The sequence below is a fragment of the Desmodus rotundus genome, chromosome 13 (genome assembly GCF_022682495.2).
Source record: "Desmodus rotundus isolate HL8 chromosome 13, HLdesRot8A.1, whole genome shotgun sequence".
In the NCBI taxonomy this organism is placed as follows: domain Eukaryota; kingdom Metazoa; phylum Chordata; class Mammalia; order Chiroptera; family Phyllostomidae; genus Desmodus; species Desmodus rotundus.
In genome coordinates, this window is record NC_071399.1 from 8,979,291 (window position 1) to 8,991,999 (window position 12,709).

General features: G+C 43.1%; 3 protein-coding genes across 7 annotated transcripts in view; 1 reads left to right on the forward strand and 2 right to left on the reverse strand.

The window, feature by feature from the left end:
* Positions 1-8,970, reverse strand: part of LRP2BP (LRP2 binding protein) — a 24,355-nt gene extending 15,385 nt beyond the window's left edge. Inside the window, exons 1-5 of one of the 2 annotated variants that reach the window (XM_045197089.3) lie at positions 8,848-8,970; positions 2,448-2,533; positions 1,669-1,946; positions 1,107-1,233; positions 122-234 (exon numbers count right to left, since the gene is read on the reverse strand). In XM_045197089.3, coding sequence (XP_045053024.1) covers positions 122-234; positions 1,107-1,212 — 219 coding nt within the window. In that variant the 5' untranslated portion in view covers positions 1,213-1,233; positions 1,669-1,946; positions 2,448-2,533; positions 8,848-8,970. The remainder of the gene's footprint in view (positions 1-121; positions 235-1,106; positions 1,234-1,668; positions 1,947-2,447; positions 2,534-8,847) is intronic. The other variant, XM_024562802.4, reaches the window with a different exon arrangement.
* Positions 8,809-12,709, forward strand: part of ANKRD37 (ankyrin repeat domain 37) — a 7,368-nt gene continuing 3,467 nt past the window's right edge. For 2 of the 4 annotated variants that reach the window (XR_008425897.1, XR_008425898.1), the window contains exons 1-5: positions 8,809-8,943; positions 9,140-9,292; positions 10,374-10,465; positions 11,358-11,561; positions 11,810-11,898. Coding sequence is in view for 2 of the 4 variants with exons in the window: in XM_024562701.3 (XP_024418469.2) it covers positions 8,917-8,943; positions 9,140-9,292; positions 10,374-10,465; positions 11,358-11,565 (480 nt within the window). In the remaining 2 variants the exon portion in view is untranslated. Of the gene's footprint in view, positions 8,944-9,139; positions 9,293-10,373; positions 10,466-11,357; positions 11,566-11,809; positions 12,170-12,709 lie in introns of those variants that run through there. The other 2 variants (XM_053916389.1, XM_024562701.3) reach the window with 2 other exon arrangements.
* Positions 12,097-12,709, reverse strand: part of UFSP2 (UFM1 specific peptidase 2) — a 17,918-nt gene continuing 17,305 nt past the window's right edge. The window contains exon 12 of the mRNA XM_053916388.2: positions 12,097-12,273. Within this exon, the coding sequence (XP_053772363.1) occupies positions 12,187-12,273 (87 nt within the window). The 3' untranslated portion in view covers positions 12,097-12,186. The remainder of the gene's footprint in view (positions 12,274-12,709) is intronic.

Sequence of the window (12,709 nt, forward strand, 5' to 3'; positions counted from 1 at the left end):
AACCATACTCGATGGCACTGACAGAATTTCCCTGACATTACAACGTAAGGAACTGTAGGAGAAATTTTGCTGTGAGGGTCTCACAGCATTATGTGAAGTGAAAACGAATAGAGAATGATACCTCTTCAAAATAGAGCTGGCCTCGTAGGAAATAGGCCACGGCATCGCCTCTTCTTATTCTTTCCTTCAAGAGCTGCAAGGCCTTATCCACCAAGTTAGCATGGCTGTAGGGGCCTAAGGAAGATAAAGAATTCCACCTTTAACCGCCTGGCATGGATCTTCTCTCTCCCAGTCACCAATTACTCAATACACAGAACTGCGTACACTAGTTTCCTTCCTAGTTCTCATTCCTGGCCTTCTCAGCTGAGGGAGAAGGAAAGTATTATCGCAGGACCTAACACGGTGCCTTGTCTCATCCAGAAATATCCGTTGATTGGTTTTCAAAGTCACCTGGTTCACTGCTAGGCAGGAGCTCTGGCAGTGTGGTCTACATGCAGTTCTTTAGGCAAAGCCGTCCTATGGGTGAGTAAGACTTTATGCACATATAATTGATTTGAGAAGGAGAGAGACATTGATTTGTTATTTATGCATTTACTGGTTGATTCTTGTGTGTGCTCTGACCAGGAATTGAACCTGCAACCGTGGCGTATTATTGGGAGGATGCTCCAACCAACTGAGCCACTTGGCCAGGGCTGAAATTTTTATTTGAGGCTTAATTAGAAATATTTTAACCAAATGAGCTAACCATCCCCAATTTAAATTTTTTAAGACTAGAGAAGATAATGGTAGCTTTAAAGGCCAATTTCAAGTCAAGTACGGCATTGTTCTCCTTAAGAGAAGAGACGTCTGGCTTCCCTTTTCCAGAAGGGTGCCCTAGAGCCCCAAGTGTAACATCAGGATCAGGCAGGCTCTGTGGGACTTCCCCATGGATGATTTGCTACCAGATGAGTTCAATCGAGATACCGCACATTCTTACAGGAAAGCTCGAAAGGCCTGGAAAGCAGGAGAGCTAGACCGTAAAGTTAGCCCCTTCCTCAACAGCAATAAGACTCTCTTTTTCCATGGTGTGCAGATTAACTTTTAGAGAGTGTTATCGGAATTCGTACCAGACTCTTCCGTTCTCCATTGGGAGAACGATTGGTTCTCGGCGGCGTACTGGGACAGAGAGGTATAAAGGGGGTCCTTGGGCAACTCTTCACTGGTCAGCTTCATCCTGTTTCCACAATGCGTATTCTGTGAGCAAACATAAAAGGTAAGATAGACCTGTCTTCCTGCAAAAACAGACTCCGTGCCCCCGTGACCCTCTATGAAAAGCAACCTCCCCACTTTGTCTAGGGTTAGGGCGCCAAACTGCAGGCTCTGGGTTGTGAATGCTCCTTCGGAAACCAGGGCCATTTATAGCTATGAGAAGAAGCACAACCACCTTCCTGTCCATTCCCACAGCCTAGGATTGATGACGAGAGCTCTTTGCCAATCCTCTTGATGGATTCACACACTGCTGCGGGTCTCGTCACCCACAACTGCTACTGCCACTAGTAGGATTTGGGGACAGGAGGACAGTAGGATTTGAAGGCATGGTTCTTATGCACTGGTACCTTCCTATGGCCCTCTCTCTGAATCTCATCTGACTGATCATCCATTTCATATCAAAGTATTTGCCTCTTTTACCTTGGAATACACTTTATTTTAGCTGTGTTGTTCAGTTTCATCTTCCTGTCTGTACTGGATTGCCATGTTATAAGATGGATCACGGCGGAATGAAGAATCAGAGCCTTCATATAAAATGCAGAGGCCACCTCATTGGGGATGAAGGAGTCCAGGTTGGCCTAGGTTGTGGGTCGTCAGTCAGCAAACTCAGCTGTTGCTATGCTTTTTTGTTTACTCCTCTGCATTCTACTGTTGCAGCTAGCTTTCACCAATGAGGAACAAGCCTGCAGTAAAGATTCCTGATTGGTGGGGAAGAGATCAGCCCTTTAGTGTGATTGGAAAGCTCCATTTACACAATGATATGACACTATTTTAGATAATAAATTGCTTCATTAAAGAGGATGAAGTGGCTAAAAGAGAGAGAATTCAGTATAATAGGGGGAAAAATCAGTGAAGTGTCTGATTTTGGAAGAGTCAATATTTTTAAGAGTCAATTTCCTTGTCTGTAGTTTGGATTGTAAGTATTTTGAACTAGAGAATTTCAAAATGTTAAGATTCCCTGATTATATGATTTCACAAATGCTGTGATTGCATTAGTGAATATAAAAGTTTCCGATGGGTTTTAAGGTGAAGCAGTATCAGGTAGAGTGTTTAGAAGGAAAGCAGTCCAAAAACCGGTGACGGAAGTTTTCACACCATCTCAGTGAAGTCACTCAGTGTGCTGCTGCACCCAAAAATAAAACACTTGGCATGCGCAGAAAGGTCATGGGAAATGAAGTGATCAGACAGCAACACCGTACCTCCTCTGAACCCAGGCTGTCTTCTGTGGGAACGGCACTGCGCTTGGTTTCGGTTGCCGGGGTTTACAAGGACAGTTGGAGAGGCTCTAGAAAACATAAACAAAGATTTATTGAGCTCTTCCTCAATGCCAGGAATTGTTCTTTGTTCGAAGCGCTTTACAGGCACTAACTCATACGAAACTTCACAAAACAGGGCTAGTATGAGGCCCATGTAACGTATGTGGGAACTGAGGCACAGCGAAGAAGCTCGGGTCGTAGGGCTGGGACAGCTGGCGTGGCCCGGTACCTGTGCATGGGGTTGTCATTCTCTCCTGTTCTCCGAAAGGCATAGCTCCTGTGAGTTTTTAAAATGGCAGAACTCCTGCAAGAGGGCGTGCCAAAATTTAGTACTTTTTAATTTCAGAGAAGGAGAACTAAGATTTTAAAAAGTAAGAGTATGTGTTTTCTGCCAAATCTTGGCATTAGATATAAAATCATCATTTTAAAACTGGATAATTGTTTGCATTATATGCAGTAAATTTGTAAAATTCTATAGTATACAGGGTAGACACGGGTGATATAAAGCCTGAAAGAAATCTGCAGTTTTAAAGGAAAGGGCAGGGGGAGTGGACGCTGACGGGGCCCGTCCCACATCTCTGTCCTCCTAGGGCTCCAACCCCTGCAACTGGGAAATCACACGGTGCTCAACCATCACCGCTCTCTAATTCCCAGCTTTTCATCACTCTAAAAAAACCCCCTGTGGACATCCGCAGTCACTCCCCAGTCTCTCCCTCCCTTCAGCCCCTGGCAATCACTGATCTGCTTTCTGCCTCTATAGGTTTGCCTGATCTGGATAGTTCACATAGGTGGAATCACACAATACGTGGTCTTTTGTGTCTGGATTCTTTCACGTAGCATACTGTTGACAAGGTTCACGCATGTTGTGGTGTGTTTCGGTACTTCATTTCCTTTTGTGGCCAAAAAGTATTTCATCATATGGATACATCGCATTAAAAAATCTGTTCATCAGTGGATGAATGTGCGGGCTGTGTCCAGCTCTTGGCCAGTATGAGTAACGCCGGTAGTTTTCAGGTGCTCGCGTTTGTGTGGGCCTGTGGTTTCGTTCTCTGGGGTGTGTACTTGGGCGTAGAACTGCTGGGTTATGCGATAATTGTTTCAGATTTTGAGAGATTGCCAAATCGCTTTTCAAAGTGGCTGCGCAGTTTACATTCCCACCAGCAACGTCTGGGGGTCTACGTCCTCATTAACACCTACATTGTTCTTCAGTTTTTTGAGAATAGCCACCCTAGTGGATGTGAAGTCATATCTTGGGGTTTTGATATGCATTTCTTTAATGAAAAATGATGTTGAGTATCTTTTCATGTACTTATCATCCATTTTAAAGTTTTCTTTGGAGAAATGTCTATTCAAATCCTTTGCCCATTTGTCGTTGGGTTATTTGCCTTTTTGTTGTTGAGTTAGAATTCTTTATATATTCTAGGTACTAGATTCTTATTAGATATATAATTTGCAAATAATTTCCACCATTCTATGGAGTCTTTTCACTTTCTTGACAGTTTCTTTTGACCCCTCCGTTTTTTTTATTTTGATGAAATCCATTTTAAAATATTCTCAAATGTTTTATTATAATTAAAAAAACCACTTTATTACAGTGTGACTGACATATAGGAACGCTGTCCATACTTAAGGTATACTACTTGGTTAAATTGAAGGTAAATACACACCCATGAACCCATCACCACAATCAATGCCTTAACATGGTCGTCATCTCCAAAGGTTTCCTCCACTTACTATGTTATCTATAAGAACACTAAGCATATGACCTACCCTCCTAGCAAATTTTTAAGTATATACTACAATATTGTTAACTACTGGTACTATACTGTACAGTAGATCTCTACAGCTTACTCATCTTGCATAACTGGAACTTTATACCTTCTGGCCAGCACCTCCCCATCATCTCCCCACATCCCCTCTCCCAGCCTCTGGTAACCACCACGCTACTCTCTAGCTCCTGTGCGCTTGACTATTTTAGATTCCTCATCTATGTGCGATCAGGTTATATTTGCTCTTCTGTGTCTGGCCTATTTCACTTAGCACAACGCCCTCCAGGTTCACTCACGTTACCACAAACGGCAGGATTGCCTTCCTTTTACAGCCCAAATAATGTTGCATTTGTGCAAATACCACATTTTCTTTATGGACCCATTGATGAGCATCTAGGTTGCTTCCACGTCTCGGTGAAATCGAGAGTCAAGGCCTAATGCTGGAAGCACACGGCTTTCCAGGAGAGGCCCTTCTCTTGCCTGGAGACGGGTGCCACTTGGACGTGCAAAATGGAAGGAACCCCCTTGTCAGATCCAACGTAACTGTAGTATAGAAGGAATTTGCCCATCTTTTACAGTTCATTTACCCTCGTCTACTTCGAAAGCATTTTTCTGAGTCACTTGATTTTGAAAGCATTCAATTTAGTTTTCTTAAAAATTACAGCTGTCACTTCTCACTCATATTTCACGTTACATAATGTTTAATTACATTATGTATTATAATAATCCTTATAGATGTGGAAAAAATTTAAACTGATGTAAGCCCAAGTCACTGAGCATTTGAGAGAAGAGCCTGAGAAGCCCTTGCAGTGATTGATGTGATGGGCAGAGGAACTGAAGTACGGTGGTTAATCAGAACCAAAAATTAAGTACAGATTGGTTTTGAGACCTTTGCGAGATTTTGTTCCTTGTCTGATTACAACTAGCTTCATACTGGAAGCTAGTTTAAGCTTCTGTCATTAATTTGGAAAGAGAGCTTACCTAAAAATGAAACTAAATATCTGAACAAACAGAAACTTCTTTAGTATCTATGGCCTACAGAAACATAATACATCATAATTTAATTTTAAGTTACCTCAAGTCTTTTTTAGAATAAACATTATGTTTTAGGATAACTGGAGATTGACAGAAAAGCTGCAAATATAGCACAGTTTCCCCTTTTGTTAATGTCACATTAATCACAGCTGAGAGGCCAAAATGGGTACATCGCCGTGAACTAAACCCTACACTTCATTTGGAGTTCGCTGGTGTTTCCACCAATGTCCTCTTTTTGTTCCAGGATCCCATCCAAGTTTCCACCCTCCCTTCGTCATCAGGTCTTGAGCCTCCTCTGCTCTGTGACCGTTTCCCAGATTTCCCTGGTTTTCCACAACATGGACTGTTTTGAGGAGTTCTGGCTAGACATCCTGCGGAAAGTCCCCCAGTCTGGGTTTATTTGCAATTTTCCTCATGGTGACACCTGGTTATGGGCTTTAGGAAAGAGTAGGAAGAGGTGAAGTGACCTTCTCCCACCATCACATCAGGGGTGCATGCTATCGACATGACTTATCATGGGTGATGTTAACAATGACCTGGCCAAGGTAGTGCTTGACGGGTTTCTCCACTATAAAATTACTCTCCCCGCCCCAACCCTTCCCATACTCTACTCTTTGGAAGCCAGTCCCTATCTGTAACCCACACTCAAGAGAACAGGGTTGGGGGAGGATTCATCTCTACTTCCTGGGGCAGGGACTGTGTTATTGGGGTGTCCAGTCTTTTGGCATCTTTGGGCCACACTGGAAGAAGAAGAGTTGTCTTGGGCCACACGTTGAATATATTGCAACATGTAATCACACACACACACGCACACGCAAAAATCTCATACTGTTTTAAGCAAAATTACGATATTGTGTTGGGCTGCATTCACAGCCATCCTGGGCTGCATGCGTCCCATGGATCACAGGTTGGACACCCCTGGACATGAAGTGCTTGGGATTCTTATGCAAGGGAGAGTTGTCTTTTCTCTCTCATTTATTCATTTATTCAATCACTCATATTAGTCTGTTCTTATGGATTTCTATTTTATTGAATTACAATCCAACAGTCCATCATTGTGTTGTTCAAGTTGCTTTGGCCCGTGGGAGCTCTTTCAGGGTGATGTCTGTGTCTCTGACCTTCCTGGACTACCCAGCAAACATTTAGTCTTCAAGACTCAGTCCACACCTCTTTCCTTCACTGGGTCACTTAGTCATCATTCGATACATTTTTAAACTCTCACTCTAAATGGCATCCTTCCTCTGGAAAAATATTTACTAGCAAGTTAAGCTGAAGTGGAACTATCGCTGCTTTGGAGGATGCCTGTTGAGTATTCATCTGAGACCATCTTCCTCTTCAGAAAACTGATCCCACTGGCTACATGTTTACTAAAAACTCCAGTTACTTGCCAATAAGATATTCTCCTCCAAATGTATTGATTCTCTGTGTTTTTGTGCTCCGCCAGCTTTGTTCAGTGTTTAGAAGGCTTTTCAGCCCTTTACTAAGGGTAAGCCAGACACCCAGATAAGACAAAGATTTCTCCTCAAACAACGTGAGAAATAGACAAGTACAGAGAGATTAAAGGGGGAAAAGGCTTTAAAAACAACTCAGAAAATTCCCTTTCCTTGTGAAACTTACATATGTAACAGGAAGTTAACAATAATTACCAGACAATGCTTACTGAATAGAATCTTGTTTTAAAGGAAAAGGATGCCCTATGGAGGCACATTCATCACACAAATATCCCATTATACATGTTAACAGCAGTTCATACGGTTAGAACTCTTAAGGACTCTGAGAATACCTTGCATTGGTTAGGAGTTCCTGAAAATGAACATCTGTGCAACCCTTTAAAAAAATAGTGCTAACCTAACAGATCAACGTGGGAGAAGGCAAATTGGCAACATGGATGCGTGTTCTTACCTGACAGCAATAATTTGCAGTGCCATTCTTTAAATATAAAAACGTACTTTGAGTCACTTAAATATAAAAAATACAGAAAAAAAGCATGGTTCTATGTAGGTGTTTGATCATAAATATCTACATTTATATTCAAGTATGCATATAAATAAAAATGTCTAAAACTACCCATAGGTCAGTACCTAACTCTAGTGATATAAGTTTATTATTGCAAAAATTTATCGCTCTTATTACAAAATAATATACTGTAACCAGAATATGTCACTATTAGGTCACTTACCTTTAGAGGACAATGAGCTTGTCCTGTACAAGCATCGTAATAAACGTTTCTACTTTTCAGTCCTGCCCTCAAGGGGAGCAGTAGATGGAAGGGCCACACCCAAGGCTTTTTTAGGGAAAAGAAATATACAGCTGGAGTTTTAGTGTTTAGCTAGGTTAATGTGAAAAAAAAAAAAGCGCTTAGGAAAGGATAGTCAAGAGATTACACATGTGTTCAGTGGCTACAACTGGAAGTCAGGAAGTCTGTTTCTCGTTTTACGGAAAGGAACGGTGCAGATCAGCAGTATAAAGAGCTCCACGAGGGCCATTTCCCCCGAGCAGCTCCGAGGTGCGTCAGCGCTGCCAGTGGGGAAGAGCCTATGGTCTTAAACATCCAGGGCCTGGTCCCTTCGTTTATCCGTGAGCTGTCCTGGAGTGTCAGCACAAACACGTTTCCTCCTCCTTTCTGCCCGCCCATCCCCTCCCCCCTGCCGGTCTCAGCAAGCTCAAATTTAATAGCTTGGACTCTCAACATTTCCCCAGGGGACAAGTCCAGCGGCGCGCCTTAACCCGCCTCCAGGAGGGGACACATTACAACGGTGGTTTTATTTTACAAGAATTCCCAGTGCGGGTAAATGAGGCAGGTTTGGTAAATCATTTAATTTGGGGGGGTGGGGTAGTCCTGTGGTAAGTCTACCCCCCTTAGCTCACATTACACCCCGCCCCCTTTTCCTTCCAGCCCTGGGTGTAGGGGGACAGAGGTGAGCCTGGGGCGATTTTGAACTTGAAGGCTGAAGACACTCTCATTCCTTCCTCCGGAGATGGGGGACGGGGGACGCGGCGCCAGCACCACGCGGAGCGGCTTCCAAAGGTGGTGCCGCAGAGCTGCTTAAAACTCCCTCGTTTCCTGCTTACGTGCGTGCTCGCAGAACCCAAAACCTTCGCCCGTGACTCCCCCCTCCCCACAGGGATTAAAGGGCTGGGAAGGCCAGTGAGACGTGCCAAACTCTGCGCGCTTTACGGATACCGCAGAAACTAGAGGGCGCAGACGCACGCCGATCCCGGAGCGCGCGCACTGGGGCTCCGTTGGGTGGTCTAGGGCCCCGCCCCTAGGTGGGCGGGCCTGGCGCTTCCAGCTGGCCAATAGGCTGACGGGGCCGCACCACTTCCTCCTCCCCCCTTCCAGACCGCTGCGCCGGGTTCTGGGTTGCACGTGTCAGTGTTTGCGTACGTGCGGCGGCCGCTGGGTTGAGAAGGGTGGTGCAGCCAAAGGTTAGGCTGCCGGGGCGCGGCCAGAGCTGGGGCGCAGCGGTGACGGGCGGGCCGGGTAGCCCCGGCGGTCTTTAAATTCTCCAGCACTTGGGCGGCCTGTGCACTCTTACCTGCTAGTCTGCAGAGTGCCCCAACGCTTTGCACGCTCGAGGACTCCTGTTCTTTGCTTTAGGCGGGAAATGCTGTTGCTGGATGGAAACCTAGAGGTGAGACTCGGGCCCCTTTTGTCCCGCAAGTTTAAGCTTACAGATGTCTGTCCTTTCAAAAGCGCTAGCGAAGGTGACAGTGGACTAACCACTGGGCGCTGCCGAGAAAAGCCGCTTCAGCGTTGGCAGGTTTTTAGCCCCACGAGGGTTGGGACTGCACCGAGGCAAGGATGCTGGAGCTTTTCTCTTCCCGCAGGTGGATAGTCTGAAGCACCTGCTGGAGGCCGGGGCCTCGGTCAACGCACCTCCGGATCCCTGCCAGCAGTCGCCTGTCCACTTGGCCGCAGGTGGCGGCAGTGCTTGCTTGCTTCTCCGGCAGCTGCAGACCGGCGCGGACCTTAACCAGCAGGTAACTAGGTAACTGTTACTGTGTACAACACTCTTCCCCACCCCAAATCCACACAAACGTTTCGTAGACGCCAGAATATTCAGTTCAGTTGTTAGAAACGTGATAGCAGCGATGTCCAGTGGAAATATGTGAGACACGTAATTAAAGTTTTTGTAGTCATATCAATGAAGTAAAATGAAACATGAAATCACTTTTATAATTTAAGCTAATTTGTCAAAAAATTATTTCAATATGTACTCAGTATAAAACATTACTGATAGAAATTCTACATCTGCTTTTTGTATGTTTTCTCGGTCCGGTGTGTATTGTATATTTACAGTGCATTTCAGTTCAGACTGGCCACACTTTTAAGTGCTGGTTAGCCATCTGTATGCCTGCTGGCTACTACACTGGACCGCATATACAGGTCTACAGTTTCAAAGGAACAAAAAAGTTATAAAATTAAAAGTCTCAGTACAGCAATTAAAGTATTTGTGAGGCATGCTCACAACCATTATTGTTTCCTACAAAACTTTTTTTTATGGCAGGCTGCATCTTCCATTGAATATTAAAGTATGGTGAATTTTAAATTGTGACTTTTTTTTTACTTTCATAGAACTCTATTTTGCCTTTATTCACTTAAATTTTAATGTATGTGGCTGTGACTGCACGTTTTTATTAATGAAAGCTTTGTATTTAATAATATACCAAGTGAACCTTATAAGAAACAAACAAACCTTGAATTAGAACATTCAGCCCTGCCTTGGCTGATGTGGTTTAGTTGGCTGGAGCATCGCCTGATGCTGAAAGGTCATGGGTTCAATTTCCAGTCGGAGCACATGCCTGGGTTGTGTGTTAGGTCTTGGGTGGGGTGTGTATGGGAGGCAACTGATCGATGTTTCTCTCACATCAATGTTTCTCTCCCTCCCTTCCCCTCACTCTAAGATCAATAAGCATGTCCCCGGGGTGAGGATTAAAAACGTTTTTTTTCAGCCCAGTACAATGCAGGTCTAACTAGCTTCCTCAAACCATAGACTTCACGCACCAAGGGCCCTAAGAAAGTGTTTTGGAGAGAGACTAAAATGTGTGTCTTATATTTAAGGATGTGTTTGGAGAAGCTCCAATCCACAAGGCAGCAAAAGTTGGAAGCCTGGAATGCCTTAGCCTGCTTGTAGCCAGTGAGGCCCAAATTGAGTAAGTTTTAAATTCAGTGCCTTTAATTTGGATTACATTAATCAGAATCCTAAAGCTCAACATTTTTTGCTGTGTGTAATGTGCTCCCGCGCATAGGGCGCACCCACGTTTTTGGCCCAAACTTTCTGGGAAAAAAAGATTGCATTTTAATTTTTAAATTCAGTTATTTATATTTAGAAACAAAACTGATTATTGTATTTCAGGGTATTATTTTGCATACAGGTATCATTACTGCTTTCTAGAGTTATACTTTTAACGCATAAGCATAAATAAAAGAATTAAAAACATTTATATACACACGAAATGAGTCCTACCTATGTATAATGCACATCCTTATTTTTCCCCAAAAAATTTGGGCAAAAAAGTGCACATTATACACAGCAAAATACGGTAATTACATGTGCTTTTAAAAAGAATGCTTGCCTAAGACTCTACTTTCAGGGATCATTTCTATAGTTCATTAAAAAGAATGCTTGCCTAATTGATAATTTAGTGATATCATTTAAGTGTTACTGAGGCTGTTATACTGATATTATTGAAGTTGAGTAGTAAAAAGGGCAATGAGGTGTGACTGTTCATCTATTATGGCAGTATTACACCTTAGTTTCCGTTTAGGAAAACCCATGCTGAAGTAGTTCTCGTTGACTCTCGTGGGTACTTGTTTATTGTATTGAAGATGTATATTCAGAACTGAAATGCCCACTCTGCCTGGACTTTGCTAGCCCCTGAGGGTAGCACAGTGAGCAAACATGGAATGTCTGTGTGCTTCCTTTGCTTCTTCTAGTCTGCAGCCCACATGTGTGAGCCCTAAGCTCTTTAGTTAGGAAGGAAGGTATATAAAGGCTAAACGATTGCCAATTTTTATTTAACTTGATTTTTATTTTAAATCCAGTTTATGTAATAACAATGGGCAAACAGCTGAAGATCTGGCTCGGTCATATGGATTTCCAGAATGTGCCAAGTTTCTTACAGCAATTAAATGTATGCAGACAAAAAAATCAAGTGAACCATCCAGCACAGATCACTGTGTTCCAACGCTCAGACAGAAGCGAGGTTTTGAAAGTGCAGAAAGTACGAGTGGGAAAAGGAAGTGTTGGTGAGTAACTCAGAGTTTCTAATTTCTTCCTCCCCCAAGCCTCTCTTATTTAGCACAGAATTTGTTGTTTTATTTAAATCTTGGCAGTCTTATTTCTAATATTTCTTTTTTATTCTCATTAACACATTTTAAGACTGGTTACAGTAACTACTAGTAGCTTCTAGAAACCCAAAATTGTCCTCCATGGTGGAAGGTTGGGGAGATAACCTTTTAAAAAAGTTTTTAATGTTAATGTTTTTTAACAACAGATGTCTTGTTGGTTGAGAAGAGGTGTGAAGAGGCCTTTACTTTGTGCAACCCTGTTGCTCAGCTATAAGCCATGGCTTTGGCTCGCCAGGTGTGTCTAAACTCTTTCTAAGAAGGAGGAAACTTTCTTCTAAGAGAAGATAACATTTATGCATGCATGTATTTACATGCCTTAGTATTTTGGTTGTGCATGCTTTGTCTTTTAAGTTTTAAAGGAACATTTAAAGATTAAATTCTTTTTTTGTGTAGTATTTACACCTTTGGAAAAAATCAAGGTTAAGCCATCAGACTACATCTAGGATTTAATTTGAAATTAAACTTTTTTTTTTATTAACACATTTATAATAAACTCTACTGCAGTCTTTGAGTCCAAGATGTTTTAAATAACATTTGGTCGCTGAGGAAGACATAAGTTATAGTACGCATCCTTGTTCCAGAAGTCCAGGCCCTTCCAGCCACACCAGCCCTAGATTTGGGGAAAGGGAGAGGAAAACATGTTACAAAGTCACAGGACTACAGGATCAGAATTGTAACATTTTACCATCCTGGTCTGTCCGCAGGATCTTGGAATAAGACTCTAGTGGTGTGGACAGTTTAATTGGCTCTCTGTTTTTCTTGGTAAAACATAAAAGACTGAAATGTGTTCGGTGAAGTGGCATTTGTGGAAACATGGTCATGAGAAACCTCAGCTTGTCCCCCAGCGGCTCTCCACGCCCTTCACTTCCTCAGGCTGTAGTCTCCGCTCCCATTCTGCAGGCCAGTATTCACCCTTCCCCCAGCAGAGAAGATTACTTCCAGACAAAATTTCACTGTGAACATACAAGTTTATCATGTGTCCTCTAGGGCCATTGATTTGTTTTCTAAAGGACCCAGCTAACAGCTGGCCTGTGTTGTGTGATTCT